At 32.9% G+C, this 16,097-nt stretch overlaps 1 protein-coding gene across 1 annotated transcript; it reads right to left on the bottom strand.

Moving 5' to 3' along the window:
* Positions 1 to 394: 394 nt before the first annotated feature.
* LOC117922837 (GDP-mannose transporter GONST3) lies at positions 395 to 4,706 on the bottom strand. Its single transcript, XM_034841022.1, has 3 exons — positions 4,555 to 4,706; positions 4,423 to 4,457; positions 395 to 2,007 (listed from the first exon to the last, which is right to left on the bottom strand). The coding sequence occupies exon 3, from the start codon at positions 2,005 to 2,007 to the stop codon at positions 883 to 885; it is 1,125 nt and encodes a 374-aa protein (XP_034696913.1). The 5' UTR covers positions 4,423 to 4,457; positions 4,555 to 4,706; the 3' UTR covers positions 395 to 882.
* Between the last annotated feature and the right edge of the window lie 11,391 nt (positions 4,707 to 16,097).

Below are 16,097 nucleotides of genomic sequence, written 5' to 3'. Positions count from 1 at the left end.
CTCAAAGCATCCGTGGATATACAGTAGGCCAAGTCCTAGCCATATCGGCTATGGTTGTGATAAATCTGATCCTGAGTTGGTATCATACGTTTTAACAATTACTTATTTTAATTCAAACATGAATCATTTGACCAACTCATGATAGCGGTATCGAACAAGTCATATCCACTTCCAAATTCTATCACATTTTGATTCAAAGAAAATCCCCATCCCAATCAGATAAGAGAAGTAATTTTTCTTCTGATTTTCTTTCTTTCTCGTCATGGTTTTCAAGATTTAAGGCAAGTCCTAGTGATATGGTGAATTCCCGCACTCAATCTGCAGAGCTGCAGTGGCTTCCACACCCCCACCGCCACCCCCTAATTGCACACTTCCATCTAAAATTAAGCAGTACTAGTGAAACCAGGACACTCCACATACATAATTACTAGATTTGATGTATGATATTTGTCACACATCAAGTTCATTACAACAGCCATTACTAATGGGTAATTGGGATCAAAGAAATGTTTCAACAACAGCAATAATATACAGAAAAGAAGATATTCCAAATGGGTTGAATGAATCAAATAAATGTTTCCTCAAGAATGCAACCAAAAAGGAACAATATTCGGCTTGTGCCTGATGTTCATGTCCAATATTGTAGGCTGTACCAGTTGAATAAAGAAATCAATGATCGATGGGGATGAACTTTGGTTTTGGTTAAAACAAATGGGAGGATTCAACAACATTGTCATTTTTGACCTGATTCAGACCCAGATTTCAGTTAGGAATTTCATGTCCAAACAAGAGCATTCCTGGTCTTTCAGCCCTTAAGATTTACCAATCAGTTACTCTGGAACCAACTCATGTAATACAGTAATTGATTGTAAAATGGCCTTCTCATTTCCCCTCTTGTGAATTGATCAGTTCATTTCCATCGTTGCTCTTTTCATTGCTTTGCATTTCAAGCAGCTTCTGTTGTTCTTCCTGACTCTCTTGCACTTTCACGTCTGTTGCTGCCTTAGGCTTGTTGCTTGCAGACTGCTGATACAAAATCCCACCTACCATACAAATCAAAAGCCCAACTGTCCCCACAAATGTGGAATGCTTGTCCCAAATAATGAGATTAATCACAACTGTCAATAGCTTGTTCACAATTCCAAGAACGGTAAATCCTGTTGCAGAAATTGCTCTTCGGCAAGAGAACCCAAAGAAAGAGATAGCTAAACCAAACAGACATGACAGCCCCACCGGAAAAACCACCTGAAAAGAATACCAATCTGATTCCTCAGAGAATTCATGCTTTATCTTCTTCAGTTCTCCCATTATCAGCAATTCCAATGGAAACAGTAGGAGAGCCTCAAGATTGTTGTACAGTACAAGACCCCAGGTATTTAAACCAATGGTCATGACAACATGCTTTATGTACACAAAATCTATGGACATGCTTATCAGGTAAGCTAAAGCCCAGCTGTAAGCCATGAATGTCAACTGGTAATCAGTGAGGACATAAAGCACGCTTCCACCAAAGATGGTGGCAAGTGAAAGCCACGTTTTCATCGTTGGCCATGGCTGTTTCAAGTAGAGGGTCTCTCCAATTGCAACAAAGATGGGGACTGCTGAACGGAAGACAATGAAGGTGTCAACATTGGCATGGAGGAGGAGTTCACTGTTGGTGAAAAGAGATAGATAGAATATCACTGCTGCTGGTAGGAACCGCCACATGGTACTACGATCCAGTGGATCATGCTCTATTATCTTGAACCAACCACAAATGATGACCCCAGCTGCACTTGTGAAATACTGTAAAGCAGTTAGGGCCCCAGGATATGGAAATTTCATCACAGCCCATTTGTTGATGATGGAGAGTAAAGATGCTGAAATGCAGTATCCAGCAGCTATGCCATAGATAGATGCTTGCTGGAGAAAGCCACTATACCAGGTTGCTTGAATTTCACTAGATGAAGGGTTTTCTGGACCTTTCTGGGATGCTCTAACTTTGGGATTCTCCTCATCATTAGACATCTAAAAGAAAGAAAAATTTTCTCCTTAGCTGGTCCAAAAAAGTAGTAATATACTTAAACATTTCTGCAGATAAAATTTTGAAAAATTGGAATTCAGCTTGTAGAAGAACAATGTTTTAATTAACAATGTTTTAATTCTTTTCTTCCAAATAACAAACCATCAACAGCACTTAAATGTCAACCATACAAAAGAAACCAGAAACTTCCCATCCCCTTTCAAGGGACTGAAATCTATTTCATATGGAAGAAGATTCTCTAAAGGTGGCTACAAAATATGAAACCAAGTCTAGGTTCAGAAATTATGAATCTTCTATCAGTAATCTCAGGAAGGAATCAAGGAAAAGTATTACTACAGCGCTCAACATCAACTTCAGTTTAAGGCATTAAAGGAGACTGCATTGATGATGGTAATTTTCTTATGACATTGAAGGAAGAAAGTAACAGGAATGTGAATGGTGAGGGTATCAAAAGAGATAGCATTGAACAAGATCTGGTTAAATAAGAACCATCATGAAAATTTTGGTAACAGATAGATTCCAGTTTGAAATGAGCACCCTCAAATTGCACATTAGATAAATAGATACTGGTCTCTAATCCAAACTGTAATTGAAAATCAGTGAGTTATCCATTCAGTTCTCTAATAAAATGAGCACAAGTGAAACTTCCTGAGCCCAAGATCTTAAATGGGCTGCTCTAGAGCAGAGAGGTTAGGACTGTGTGCAGAAGCATAGTTGATGATGTCTAAGAACTACTGGACTTGGTTTTATTGACTGAGCTGATTGGGGAACAAAGTACTTCCTGAATGCTAAAGAAACAATGTAGCTCACTTCATATAGCTTTCTGATGGAATCAAGTTCACACAAAAAAGAAAAAAAGGCAAAGAAACAAATCAAAACAAAACCAAACTTATCAAAAAAAAAAAAGAAAACCCAAAAACAAAAAAATAAAAACAAAAACAAAACCAAAATCAAAACCAAAACATGTATGTTATCTAAATTAACCTGCTTCCACTAATGATTATTCAGCATCCACTCAAATTTTATCTTAGCTTTACCATACTTTGGGGGCATATCTCATCAACCAGGATGGACAAGTTAATTTTTAACCACCATATTTGCATGAAAACAGCTGAAGGCACTCAGGTGACAACTAGGCAATTATGTCCTCATAAAGGAGGCATGGGTTAGGCAGTTACCTCCACAAAAAATGCATATGTTCTCTCAAATTAATGAACATGCAAAAAGGAAAACTAGAAAAAAGAATAGCTGAAGTGCATTGTAGATGAGAGAGAATATGATAAGCATTCTAATATTCACTTGTAAGAGGTCATCACAGAAGTAAAAGCATATAATGCAGTGCCTCTGAACGTAAATATGTATATATAGAGTCATAGACAACAGATTTTGAATTTTGATGATATTCCCTGTAGTCTGATGAGTAATATCTTCTCTTCAGCACATCACATCATTTACAGATAACATCTGTAATTCAAATGGAGTTATTAAATTAAGGTCAGACACTATCACAAAAATCATATTATTTGATCAATTTAAGAGCTTCAAAAAAAAAAATTCACCTTTTACCATGATTTGAAGTGATGGCTCTATGATTCTATGGTTCAGTCCAAAGAATAAATACTGATTGATTCCCTGAGAGCACTTTTTTAATCCTCATCATTGTCTATGACTTGTCCACATTGTAACATATTCAGGAGGTTAATCAGCACAACTAAATGACATCTACCCCCATCATATAGATGCTAAACATATATACTACACAACTGAACTACTAAGGAGAAACAGGTTCTTGAGCCCACAAAATTTCAAAAACCAAGATTTTCCAAAGCAGGACTGCTCCTACCAAGGTTTTAAAAAGACAGAAAGATTCCAATGAAAATATTAATCTATAACCAAAATATGAAGTATTTATTTACAACTTCTCCCCTCAAAATATCAAGGTTCCAACTAATATTTCCAGCATATAAATCTTGATCAAAACTTATTCTTCCTCTGCATTTACTTTTCTTTCTCTATATTTTCTTCTCCCTCCATGATGAAATTCTAACAACTCATTCCATTTCACTAGAAAGCAGTTCCATCCAGACCCAATTCCAAACAGATGATAAACGGTGAAGGGTTTAAATTATCGTAAACGTTTAGTCAAACATTCTTCCAATATCCAATAATGTGATTAAACCAAGCTTCAAAATGAGCATTTAAGCAGCTATAAAATGGTAAATCAATCCCAGAACATGTCCATGGATCTTAATCTAACTTCCAACCCTCCACAGGTCAAAGAAGAAAAGATAATGGGTTTTGATAGAAACCCAATACAAGATAATCCCAAAAAAAGAAAGCACAAAAAGAAAATAGAAATTCCCAGGCCAACCCACTCCTGATTGAGAAAAGAAGAGTACCTGGATCTCTGAATCTTGAAGCTTTGAAGAGATCCCTGGTCCCATAAACAAATCAAACACGAAATTAGAGAAGAAAGAATAGAGATCTATAGCTTTAGGGGCGATTGAGTGAAATGGGAATTGCATAAATACCTAGAAATTACAAACAATCGTGAAATACAGTCTGTATCAAAATTGTTGTGCCTTTGCGCCTCTCCTTCTTCACTTCGTGTTTCTGGTTAAACTCCTAGTGTGCTGCCGACTGACACGAGCATTAAGATTATATTAAAACAACGAATTTTTTTCAGGATCTAAAAATGGGATCTCACATACGCAAGATAGAAAAGAATTAATTGGTTAAAAAGATAAGTAATATTATATTTGTAAATTTAACTTGTGTTTTTGTTGGAAAAATAATCCATTTTTGACATAAATGTTATTAAATTATTTCAAGTATTTATATACACGTTTTCAAATAAAGTATTGTTTTTAGAGAAAAAAAATGAGGATATTTTATCAAAATGAGACAAAAAAAAAATGAAATATTATATTTCTAAAATTAAGCTTTTAATGATCCTTTAAATCAAATAATTGGGTGCACTTTGTAAGTTTAATAATTAAATATGAAAATAATAAAAACAAGTGCTTACTGCTTGTCCCATTTTATTTGATTTCATTTTATTTTCCAATGTGATATAAATTATTTTTAAAAAATTTATTATCTTTTATACATCAAAAATTTTAGCTCACCTACTATTAAATTGATCATCAAAATTATAGCTATTTGACCTAGCAAAATTTGGGTTTAACAATTGAAAATGAACATATCAGTCAAAATTGGTTCTTCTTAATTATATATATATACTTGTAAAAATAACACTTGTTTAACATATACACCATTTTAAGCCAACTCTAATATATTTTCTATGATTAATAACTTTTTTTCAAACAATGGAATCACCTTCTTTTTTCGAAAGCCTAAAAAAATTGTTATTTTTAACATATTTATCTTTTATGATCCTAGCCCAAATGCTATCATTATCCGTAAGGATTCTCCACCCTAGTTTAGTAATTGAGGTTTCATTAACATCTTCGTCCCTTCTAATTCCTAGACCTCCTTCAGATTTAGATCTACAAACTTCATCCCAGGTACCAAAGGAAACCCTCTAGCTTCATTAGACCCTATATTTGGTAACAATTAGAAAATACTATTGATTCTATCTAAATCTTCATTATTTCTTTTTGTAAGTTTAAAACAATTCATAACATGAAGAAATGAACTCCCCAAATTAGCCTTTATTTAAACTATTTTACCAGCTCTTGAAATGAAACTAGCTTTCTAAGATGCTAGCTTTTTATGAGATTTAAGGATCACTTTAGAAAATATGCTCATTTTTATTCTACCTTGAATTATTGGACAACCAAGATATTTTCTAATGCCATTAGAAAGGGGAATGCTAAGAGCTTCCCCTAACCTTCTCTTTGTAGCCCCCTGAATATTATTAGAAATTTGAATCGAAGACTTATGAAAATTCACAAGTTGGCCAGACATGGCACAAAAATTATGCAAAATTCTATTAACATTAGAATAAACATTTTGTGAGGCTTTAGCAAAGATAATACAATTATCTGCAAACATAGGAAAAGGAATTTTTGGTCTATTTCGATGAGTTGGAATTCCTAGATGATCTTTAGGATTCTCAGACTATTTTACTAATTCTCAAGTATTCAATACAAAGAATGAAAATGTATGAAGATAAAGGGTCTCCTTGCCTAATACCTCTTGACAGTTGAATTTTTCCTTTTGAAATGTCATTTATTAGAATTGAGTAGGACACTTAGGAAATGCATTCCATAACCCATTCATTCCATTTGGGGTGAAAGCCTAATTTAGACAAAATTATCCTAATAAAATCTCATTCAAGCCTATCATATGTTTTTTCCATATCAAGTTTAATCGCCATGTAACCCGATTTGTCTTTTTTCTTTTTAAAGACATGCATGATTTCATAGGTTAGAAGAACATTATCATTAATAAGTTTACCTAGAGCAAATGCCCCTTACAAAGGAGAAACAATTTTGTTTAGGAGAAGTTTTACCCTATTAGCTAATATTTTAGTTATTATTTTATAACAGGCATTACATAAGCTAATAGGCCTATAGTGATTTGGGGATTCTAGGTTATCTGATTTAGGAATTAAGGTGAAGAAAGTCCTATTTATCTCTTTGAGCATGTGCCCATTATAAAAGAAAGCTTTGACCATTTTACATAAGGATTTTCCCATTATTTTCCAATATTTTTGGTCAAAGCTATCTTGGAGACCATCAAGCCCAGGTACTTTGAGACTGTTTATCTATAAGAGAGTTGCACAAATTTCTTCATTTGTTGCTTCTTTAATTAACTCTTTGTTTTCTTCTTTTGTGATGCAAAGACTAAAGTAATAAAAAAAATCCATGATTTATCCTAGGATTTTCTTATGCGAATCTTTTAAAGAAATCATTAATGAATACATTCACAATTTCGTTCTGATTATCAAACCATATTCCCTTAGAATTTCTATTTTTCCTCCTTTTTCTAAGGGCTAATGTTTGGAAATAACAATTAATATTCTTATCTTCTAACTAGGTCCAAGCTTGTCTTGATTTTTGGGCCCACTTGATCTCTTCCAATTTCATCATTTGATTAAGTCTTTGAGATAGACTAACATTCTTTTCTTGAAGGATAACATTGTGTGGATCTGTCATTAAAATTCCTTGTACCACATCTATTTCTTTTTTAATTTATTTTATATTTGCTTCTAAATTCCTAACTTCATACTTATTCCAAGCTTTAACTTTTTGTCTAAATACTTGGATCTTCTTTACTAATTAGAAGGCATTAGAACCTATAAAATTTGTACTCCAAGCTTTCTTAGCAACATCAATAAAACCTAGAATATGGAACCAAAACTCCTCAGATCTAAGGTTTGACTTTTATCTCTATATCTCTTTTATCTTGGTGCAAATCAATAAGTCCATGATTAGAACCAATGATGGGTAGATTTTCAACTCTTGCATCCCTAAATGAATAAATCCTTTGATCATATATGAGAACTCTATCTAACTTTTCAAAAATGAATGAGGAATCTCTTGTCTTATTAAACCAAGTATATGGTAGGCCAAATGATTCTAATTCAAGCAAATGACAATTATCAATCAAATTTGCAAAATTTTGCATTCTAGAGGAATTAGCATTGGTCCCCCATATTTTTTCATAGGCATGCAAAATTTCATTAAAATCTCCAACAATAGCCCAAGATCGAATAATAGAATTTTTAATATTAGGTAGCATATCCTAAATATTTTTTGGTTCGAAATGTTGAGGATATCCATACAAGAAAGTAAAAAAAAAAAAAAAAAAAAAAAAAAAAAAAAAAAAAAAAACAATTAATGTTAAGATTAGAGAAATAAACCATACGATGAAACATTCTATCATTTGTTATAATAATATCCCAAGAGATTATATTAGAATTCCAACACAACTATAAACCTCCTAAAAATCCTATTAGATTAACAAAGTCAAAACAATCAAACTGAAGCTTAAGCAAAATATCTAATGATTTATTAGCAGTAACTCTCGTTTCAAATAAAAAACACAATATCAAGAGTTAAATCTTTTGAAAGTTTTCTAACTTGAGAAACAAAATCAGGGCAACCAGTCCCTCTAATGTTCCAAGCCACAACTTCATGGGATAAATTTGAATGCTTCACAAGCACCTTGTCCCTCTTCTTCCTTCTTCTTGTTCCTTAATTAATGTGTTCATTCCATATCTTTTTTTGGAAGAGTTTAAGCCCAAAACTCTTCCTCTTTTTCCCAAAACAGGCTCTCTTCCATCAGTTTTCATTCTGATTGCAATATCGGTAGCTTTAAAGCCCTCTGAAACCATTTTTCCTTATCTGCTACCTCTTTATCCTCTTCACCAAGAAGATCCATTTCCATAGGAAAGTCACTATATAGAGGATCAGCCATGGAAATATGGCTAGAAGTGAGCAAAGTTTCCTTAGTAGTAAGATTGAGCTTGTTAGGTAAATTCTCACATTCTTTTTCTTATAGTTGAACAACTTGATTCAAGACTCTTATCATCCATAATACCATCTTTGGGGTTACTTCCAAAAGGGATGTTTCCCAAAACTCAATAGCGGTAGCCTTAACAGCACTAGAGTTGCCCCCTTTCTTACCCTTAGAAGGACCCCATTGGGTAAGATTTTGTCCCAAATTGGAGTGACCCTTACTGGGGTTAAAACTAGTCTTTGAACTTAAAAACCTATGTTAGGACATTGAGTCATGTTTTTATGTTGGCAATTTTGTTCCAATTTATGTTTGGTCATAGAAGTCTTTTTAAATTAGCGACTTGCTCTTCATTGAAGATCAAAGTTTGTTGTTTGTCCAAACGAGAAGTCACAAGTACATTTAAAAAGGTTTGGCTCGTGGCATATAAAGGCTTATTTAAGGTATAAAAGGTTTAGTATCCTTTTGAGCTTAAAATGTTTTTAAAATGATTTTTCAAAAAGTAAGAGTTGCTTAAGCGGTTAGAGCGCTCAAGCGGTCGAAGCCCACTTAAGCGACCTAAGTTTGTTCAAGCAGTCATGACAGCCCTGTTGAGTTTAGAAACATATTTAGAATGAATTTCAATCCAACTCTAATTTGGAAACTTGTGATGCCAAAATCCTTATGGCTTTTACCTATAAATACCTCCCTTGTAACACTCTCAGGATTAGAGATTGGAGATTTGAAATATTATAGAGATCTTAGAGATTGTAAGAGACTTCTCACTCTTTAAAGGTATTCTTTAAAAAGAAAACCTAATTTGTCACACCATTCTCGTTCTCTCATTCAAGGATTCGATTCTTTGAATTGTTGGTTGAATATTGTAATCCCTTCAAAGAGACCAAAGGATCTACTAAAGAGTAACAGGTAGTTATTGCGTTGCAGACATGGATCAAGTTGTAAATACTGAAGAATAAGTTTTCAGGGTAAAACGGTCAAGTAAATATGTGTGACTTGATTTCGAATAAGTTTTTATTTCCACAATTTGTGGGGGTTTTCCACATAAAAATTTTGTGTCTCATTGTCTATTTCTTTATATTTGATATTACATTTGAATTGCGTAAAATAGGTTAACTTGTTTTAACCTAATATCTTATAGGGCTATTCTAAAAGGTTTATATTTATTATATTATGGTTGAAGATATTGAATACATTGAATTGATTGGTTAATTGGTTGTTGAGTTTGTTAAGTTGGTTATTCTTGTGGTTATTATTATCCCCAACATTCTTCAACATATATTGTTAATCTTTAGATATCAATTGACCATAAAAATTATATTTTTATTGGGGTAAAATCCTTTTTGAATATCCAGGTTATCCTTATAATATATTGGGATAAGAAAAAATGATTATAATTTACAAATATTGATTTAATTTTTTTAAATCACCTATTCACACTCTCTCCTCGCCCCCTCTCACCCTTTAGGTGTTTCCTATTTGACTTTCAGTTATTCAAAAGGTATTCAGAGCAATACCTATATTTTTTCAACCTGGTTTTTTTCTTTGGTTAGACTTCAATCCAAGATTCTAACTCCTTCATTGAAGAGCTTATCTCACTATGTCTGTTATTTTCACCATCTGCATCATTATAATATGTATTCTTTTTCTTAGTTTTTATGCCAATCTTTTTTTCCATTTTAGAACACTCATCAAACTTGTGATCAACAAGGTCACAACCAAAGCAACTCTCTAAGACTCCCTCATAATCTATTTTAGCTTACTTAATCACACCTCTTCTGCAGTACCTAAACTTTGATTGAAGTGGATGACTCAAATCCACCTCTAGGCAAACCCTTAGAAACAAGCCTTTTGTAATCCTTCATTCATTTGATTGACTTTTAAAACCATCCTAGTTTGAGCCATGAATTTTCTAACTATATTGGCCCTTCATAATTCAATAGGGAAACCAATTACCCAGGCCCAAAAAGTGGTTGCCTTACGAGTCTCACTGAAAGGATCAAACTCTTTTCTCCATCTTTGAAGGACAACAACTTGGTTTTGGGTGAAAAAAGGTTTTTCTCCCCACACCTTAGTACGGTCCTTAAAAGTAGAAAATTTAATGAGGAATAAGTAATTGACCAAGTCCATAAAACAAGACTCACCTAAAATCTTCCACTCTACTTTCATTTAGGAAGAAATGGACTTGAGAAGCACTGATTCACCTAGGAATTTACCAATGAGGTAAAGTTTAGCAAAACTCTCACAACAATCCAAGTCTTTTTCATCCATGATAGGTAAATCCTCAAGACCTAGATCTAAGGTGGGATTGGGGATGGGGGCACAAGACTTAGTAGGGGCTCTTGAACTGTGGGTAAGGACAACTTTGAAATCCATTTTAAGGAATGGACAACAACAGAAAGAAAAGAAAAGAAAACCAACACATAGCAATCTCAAAGCTTAGAATCGATAAAGCGTGGAAGGGAGAACAAGCCTTTTGTAATCAATAGAGAATGCAGGCCAACTATGAAGGATTAGATTGTTATCAATAGTCTCAATCCACAGTTTCCCTTTATAAGTAAGAAAAAAGTACAGGCAATCAAAAACAAAGGTTACAAGTGCATTAAATTTAAGATGGGAGAACATGTAATAGGCTACATGCCCTTTGTGCCTACCCAAATACACTCACCTTATTAATAAACTATTACCTAACTTACACCAAAGTAGACCAAGACCCAAACCCACTACAAAAATAAAATTTCTAATACGCTTAAAGAAGCTAGACCAAAATCATTTATCCAAGTCACAATCGTAAACACAAAATTGACCCAAACGAAAGCCAATAAGAAAACAATACAAAGAAAAATATGAGGCTTATCATCCATACATACTCTTCCAACCTCAACCCTTTATAATTAGGGAATGAATTCAAGATGCAAAGCATGTACAGAAAGCTATTTTGAACTAAAATTAGATAAAGAAACTTACCCAGAACAAACTCTAAACATTTCAAACCCAAATTTGAATCTTACAAAGATTGAAAATCCCACACAACCAGGTGGTTGAAGGTTGTTCCGAATCTCTTCCATTTTTACTTCCTCTTTAAAAGAGTACAACCAACATCCCAAGTAAAACCTGCACATGCAGAAACAAAAATGAGACAATACTTACATAGAATTTAGAATCTATGTGTCTTAATCCCACATGGGCACTAAGAGCTCCAAATAATAAGACATATCGCCAACAACCAACAATCCAAATGAAAATAAAAGCAAAATACCCCAAATTAAAGATATAGAGAACCCATTTTTCATTATAGATCCCATTTTCAACTAAATCAACCCTAGACAAAGTGATCCAAATATGAGAACTTGAGGATCACCTTTTCTTTTAATTTGACAAGATGACTCAAGAATATTTTGAACAAACGTGGACATCGCCCTTCAAAATGGCGTGGATCGTGTTCGTCATCCTTGTTAGTGTCATCTTCCTAGTAGAGCTTGTTAATCTTTCTCTCCATTCTGCTACCAGAAAGCCCTAACATCCATTTACCTTTATTTTTAGTCCTCATTTGGGGCAATGACTCTCCAATCTTCACATTCCTAGGCTATGTTTGAGGTTAAAAGAAAGGAAAAATTGAAGAAAAAACAGAAAGAAAACTTATGTATAAAATATTAAATTATTTTATTTATATGTTTTTGATACCATTTATTCCATCTTAATATCCTATGATTCTTTCTAAATTTATAAAAATTATTTCTATTAATTGTTTAACCAAGATGATATGAATACAACTATAACTATCAAATAGAGTTTTGTTTGTTGATCTCAAGAATCTAAAGAAAGTAAGGAAGCTTATTTTCTAAAGAAATGATTTTCATTACAGTGTGTTAGTTGTACATTAGATGACTTCAATAGAGTTGATTACTAACTAATCTTCTAAAAGACTACTAACCAATCTTTTAACTTATTTCTTTCAACTCCAATATAGAAGCAACAAGTAGTCTAATTATTTTAACAACTTAATACAATTTAACTACTAACCTTAATAGCTCCTTTCAAACTTAGAGTAAATAAGTTTTCTACTTTGACTTTGTGTCTCAAAGTTGGAAACTTGGAACTTGAAATCACCTTAGTGAAGATATCAACAATTTGATGTACAGAGGGCACATGACACATTTATTAGTTTTTGTAAAACTCATTCTCTCACAAAATATAGATCTAGCCCTATATGTTTACTCCTTACATGAAGAATGGGATTTGCAGCAAGCATCACTATGCTCAAATTATCACACCATATAATTGGCACTTTGCTACATTTGATGTGTAATTCACCAAACAATGGTTATAGCCAAGACATTTTTGCAACTAAATTTGCTAAGCTTCTATGCTCAACTTCAATGGAGGACCTAGAAATTGTGTTTTTTCTTAGATTGACAAGCTATTAAATTTGGCCCCAAATAGACACAATAGCCAGAGTTAGACATTCAATCATCCTAATTTAATGTCCAATTTGCATCACAAAAGCCAACAAGGTCTAAAGTAATAGTAGTAGATGTCTTTCTTAATATCAAGCCAAATTTCAATGTTCCACTTGAATATCTCAAGATTCTTTTAACTGCTTTCCAATGAGCCTCCAAAGGGTTTTGCGTGAATCGACAAACCTTATTAACACTTAAAGCAATTCCAAGTTTTGTAAAGTTAACATACCACGAGGCCCCAACTACACTTATGTACATATGTGCACTTTCTACAGTGCCACTTCCATATGTTGTAAGTTGAAGTCCACTTTTCATTGGAGCATTGAATACTTTAGCATATTGCATCTTAACTCGACATAGAAAAACAATAATATACTTTTTTTTTAAAGGTAAAGTCCTCATTTAGCATGTTGCACTTGGATGCCCAAGAAGTAATCCACAACACCAAGATCATTTAAGGAAAGCTTATGATTTAGGCTAGTTTTCAATTCTTACACCACTTTAGTATTGCTTCTTGAAATGAGAATATCATCTACATATACTAAAACAAATGTAGAATGTTGAGAAGTAATCCGTATGAAGAGTAATTGATCTGACTTGGCTTATTGGAAAGAAAAACTAATAAAAGCATTATACAACTTCTCAAAACAAGCCCTTAGGACTTGTTTAAGACCATAGAGAAAAGTTTACAAGTTGATTGAGTTGTTTTTGGATCTTTGGAACCAATTGGTGGTTCTATATAAACTATCTCTTACAAATCACCATTAAGAAATACACTGTTGATGTCTAATTGTCGAATTGTCCACCCTCTCGTTAATGCTAGTGTGATTACCACTCAAATAGTTATAGGTTTCACAATAGGACTGAAAGTCTCATTGAAATCAAATTCAACTACTTGATGAAATCCCTTGGCAATAAGCCTTGTTTTATCCTTACTTATCATTCTATCATAATTTTCCTTAACTTTGAAAACCCATTTGCATCTTATGGTCTTCTTTCCTTCAAGAAGAGATGCAAGAGACCAAGTATTATTTATTAATAATGTTAGAAATTGATCTATCATATCTTGCTTCCAATGATTAAGTTATAAAGGTTCTTCAATAGAATCAGGTTCTTTAGTGGTAGAAAATACTTTAGGCTTAAAATTTTCATTTTTTGATCTAGTTGGCATTGAATTTCTATTTGCAACCTATAACTTGGTTGACATTGGGACAATTATAATGTCTAATAATTTAGCATGTTGGTCAATGGTGTTTTTGTCAAGATTAAATAGACCATGAAACCAATTTAGAGTCTTAATTGAAGTATAAGCTAAATATGAACAAGCTAGAATTGATCACTATTTGGGATTAAATTACTATTAATATGATAAAAAAGATTGTGTTGAAATAACAAGGGTAGAAATGTTAGTGGAAGTACAAGGTTGTGAGGAAAAAAAAAACTATTATCAAATTGAACTTCTAAAGGTTTAACTTGTGTAGAACATTATTCAACAAAAGGGAAAAAATGCTTATTAAAGATGACTTCTTAAGATGTGAATATTTGACCATTGGTGTCAAGAAACTTGGAACCTTTATGATTTAAGCTATAACCAAGGAAGGTATATGGAGTAGAACAAAACTACAACTTATGCTGATTATAAGGTTTGATATTTGGAAAGCAAGCACAACAAAAAACTCTAAGTTGTGAATAATCTAGTCAGACATGAAATATAACTCCAAGTGAAGACTTATTATGAAGAACAAATGTAGGTAATTTGTTTATGAGAAAGGCAAATGTTCAAAAAGCTTCATCTTAATATTTTAAAGGCATTGATGCATATGTAAAAAGAGTAAGACCATTTTTCGTTATGCAACAGTGTTTTTTTTCAACTACACCATTCTACTCAAGATAACGAGGGCAAGAGTTTCTATGAATGAGGCCATGTGAAAGAAGAAAACCACTGAATGCCCTATACTCTTCATCTTAATTTGTTTGAATGGACTTTATTTTACAACCAAGTTGAAGTTCTACTTGATTTTTGAAGTTGATGAAATTTTGAAGTGCCTCAAATTTATTTTTAAGCATATAAATTCAAGTAAAACATGAAAAGGCATCAACAAAGTGTATATAATAACAACAACAACAACAACCACTTGATGAAAAGGATGGTGATATCCCCCACATGTTTGAATAAACTAACTAGAGCAATTTTGTGTATTCTAAACCAAAATGTGGAAAAAGAAATTTATGGATTTTGCCTAAACAACAGGTTGAACAAAAGGTAGAGTCATTTTTATTCATAGTGGAAGGATTATACTTAAAAACAATGGATCTTACAACTTTTTCAAAATGATAGTCTAATCTATTATGCCAAAGACTATAGGTTGAAACAAAAGAGGAAATTGGTGTAGACTTTGAATAAGAGATTGGTATAGAAATAGAGAAAGTAAAAACATCATGTTTTAACTTCTATGATTTTCCACTAACTTTTCTTGAAGTAAATTTGATTGCAATTGAATTTTTAGATCAATTTGAGTGTGATCAAACACACAGATCCCACTTTTAAGTCTTTTTTCCAATAAAGTTGTTTTGGTGACCTGGTCCTTGATAAAACATAAAGAATTTTGAAATTCAAAAAGGTAATATTGTCTTTTGCAAATTGTAAGGCACTGAGTAGATTTTTGGTTATCTGAGGAACACAAAACAAATGTAAAAAAAGAGTTTTGGAAGAAAGGTAAGAAGTAAACATGGATTGACCAATATACCTAAGTGATAAACCCTTAACATTGCCCATAAGAACCTGATGTGGCCCAAAGAATTCTCTGTTGGTCATTAGGTTTCCAACATCTGTAGTGATATGATTTGTCATTCCAAAATCTGGATACCAACTATTATTATACATGGTTTCTGGAGTTGTAATCATGGCTACCATTTGTGACTATTGGGTCTACCGAGTTGAGGGTTGTCCTTGAAAATGCCCTTAAAATTGAGATGATCCTTGGAAAGATTGATCAAATTAATAGTAGCATTGCATCACAACACGTTATATCCAACAATAGAGTTGACATTGTGGTTTGTTGTTATTATAATATCTTCCATGACCATTAGAACCACCAAAATGACCTCTTCCTATATTACTAAAACCTCCTCTATTATTGGAAAATCCATGAAAATTACGAAAATTTCCTTCTCCAAAAAGATTGGAATTG

This window comes from Vitis riparia, chromosome 10 (assembly GCF_004353265.1).
Source record: "Vitis riparia cultivar Riparia Gloire de Montpellier isolate 1030 chromosome 10, EGFV_Vit.rip_1.0, whole genome shotgun sequence".
Lineage (NCBI taxonomy): Eukaryota > Viridiplantae > Streptophyta > Magnoliopsida > Vitales > Vitaceae > Vitis > Vitis riparia.
The sequence above is the reverse complement of the archived record's forward strand: the minus strand, read 5'-3'. Positions and strand labels throughout refer to the sequence as shown.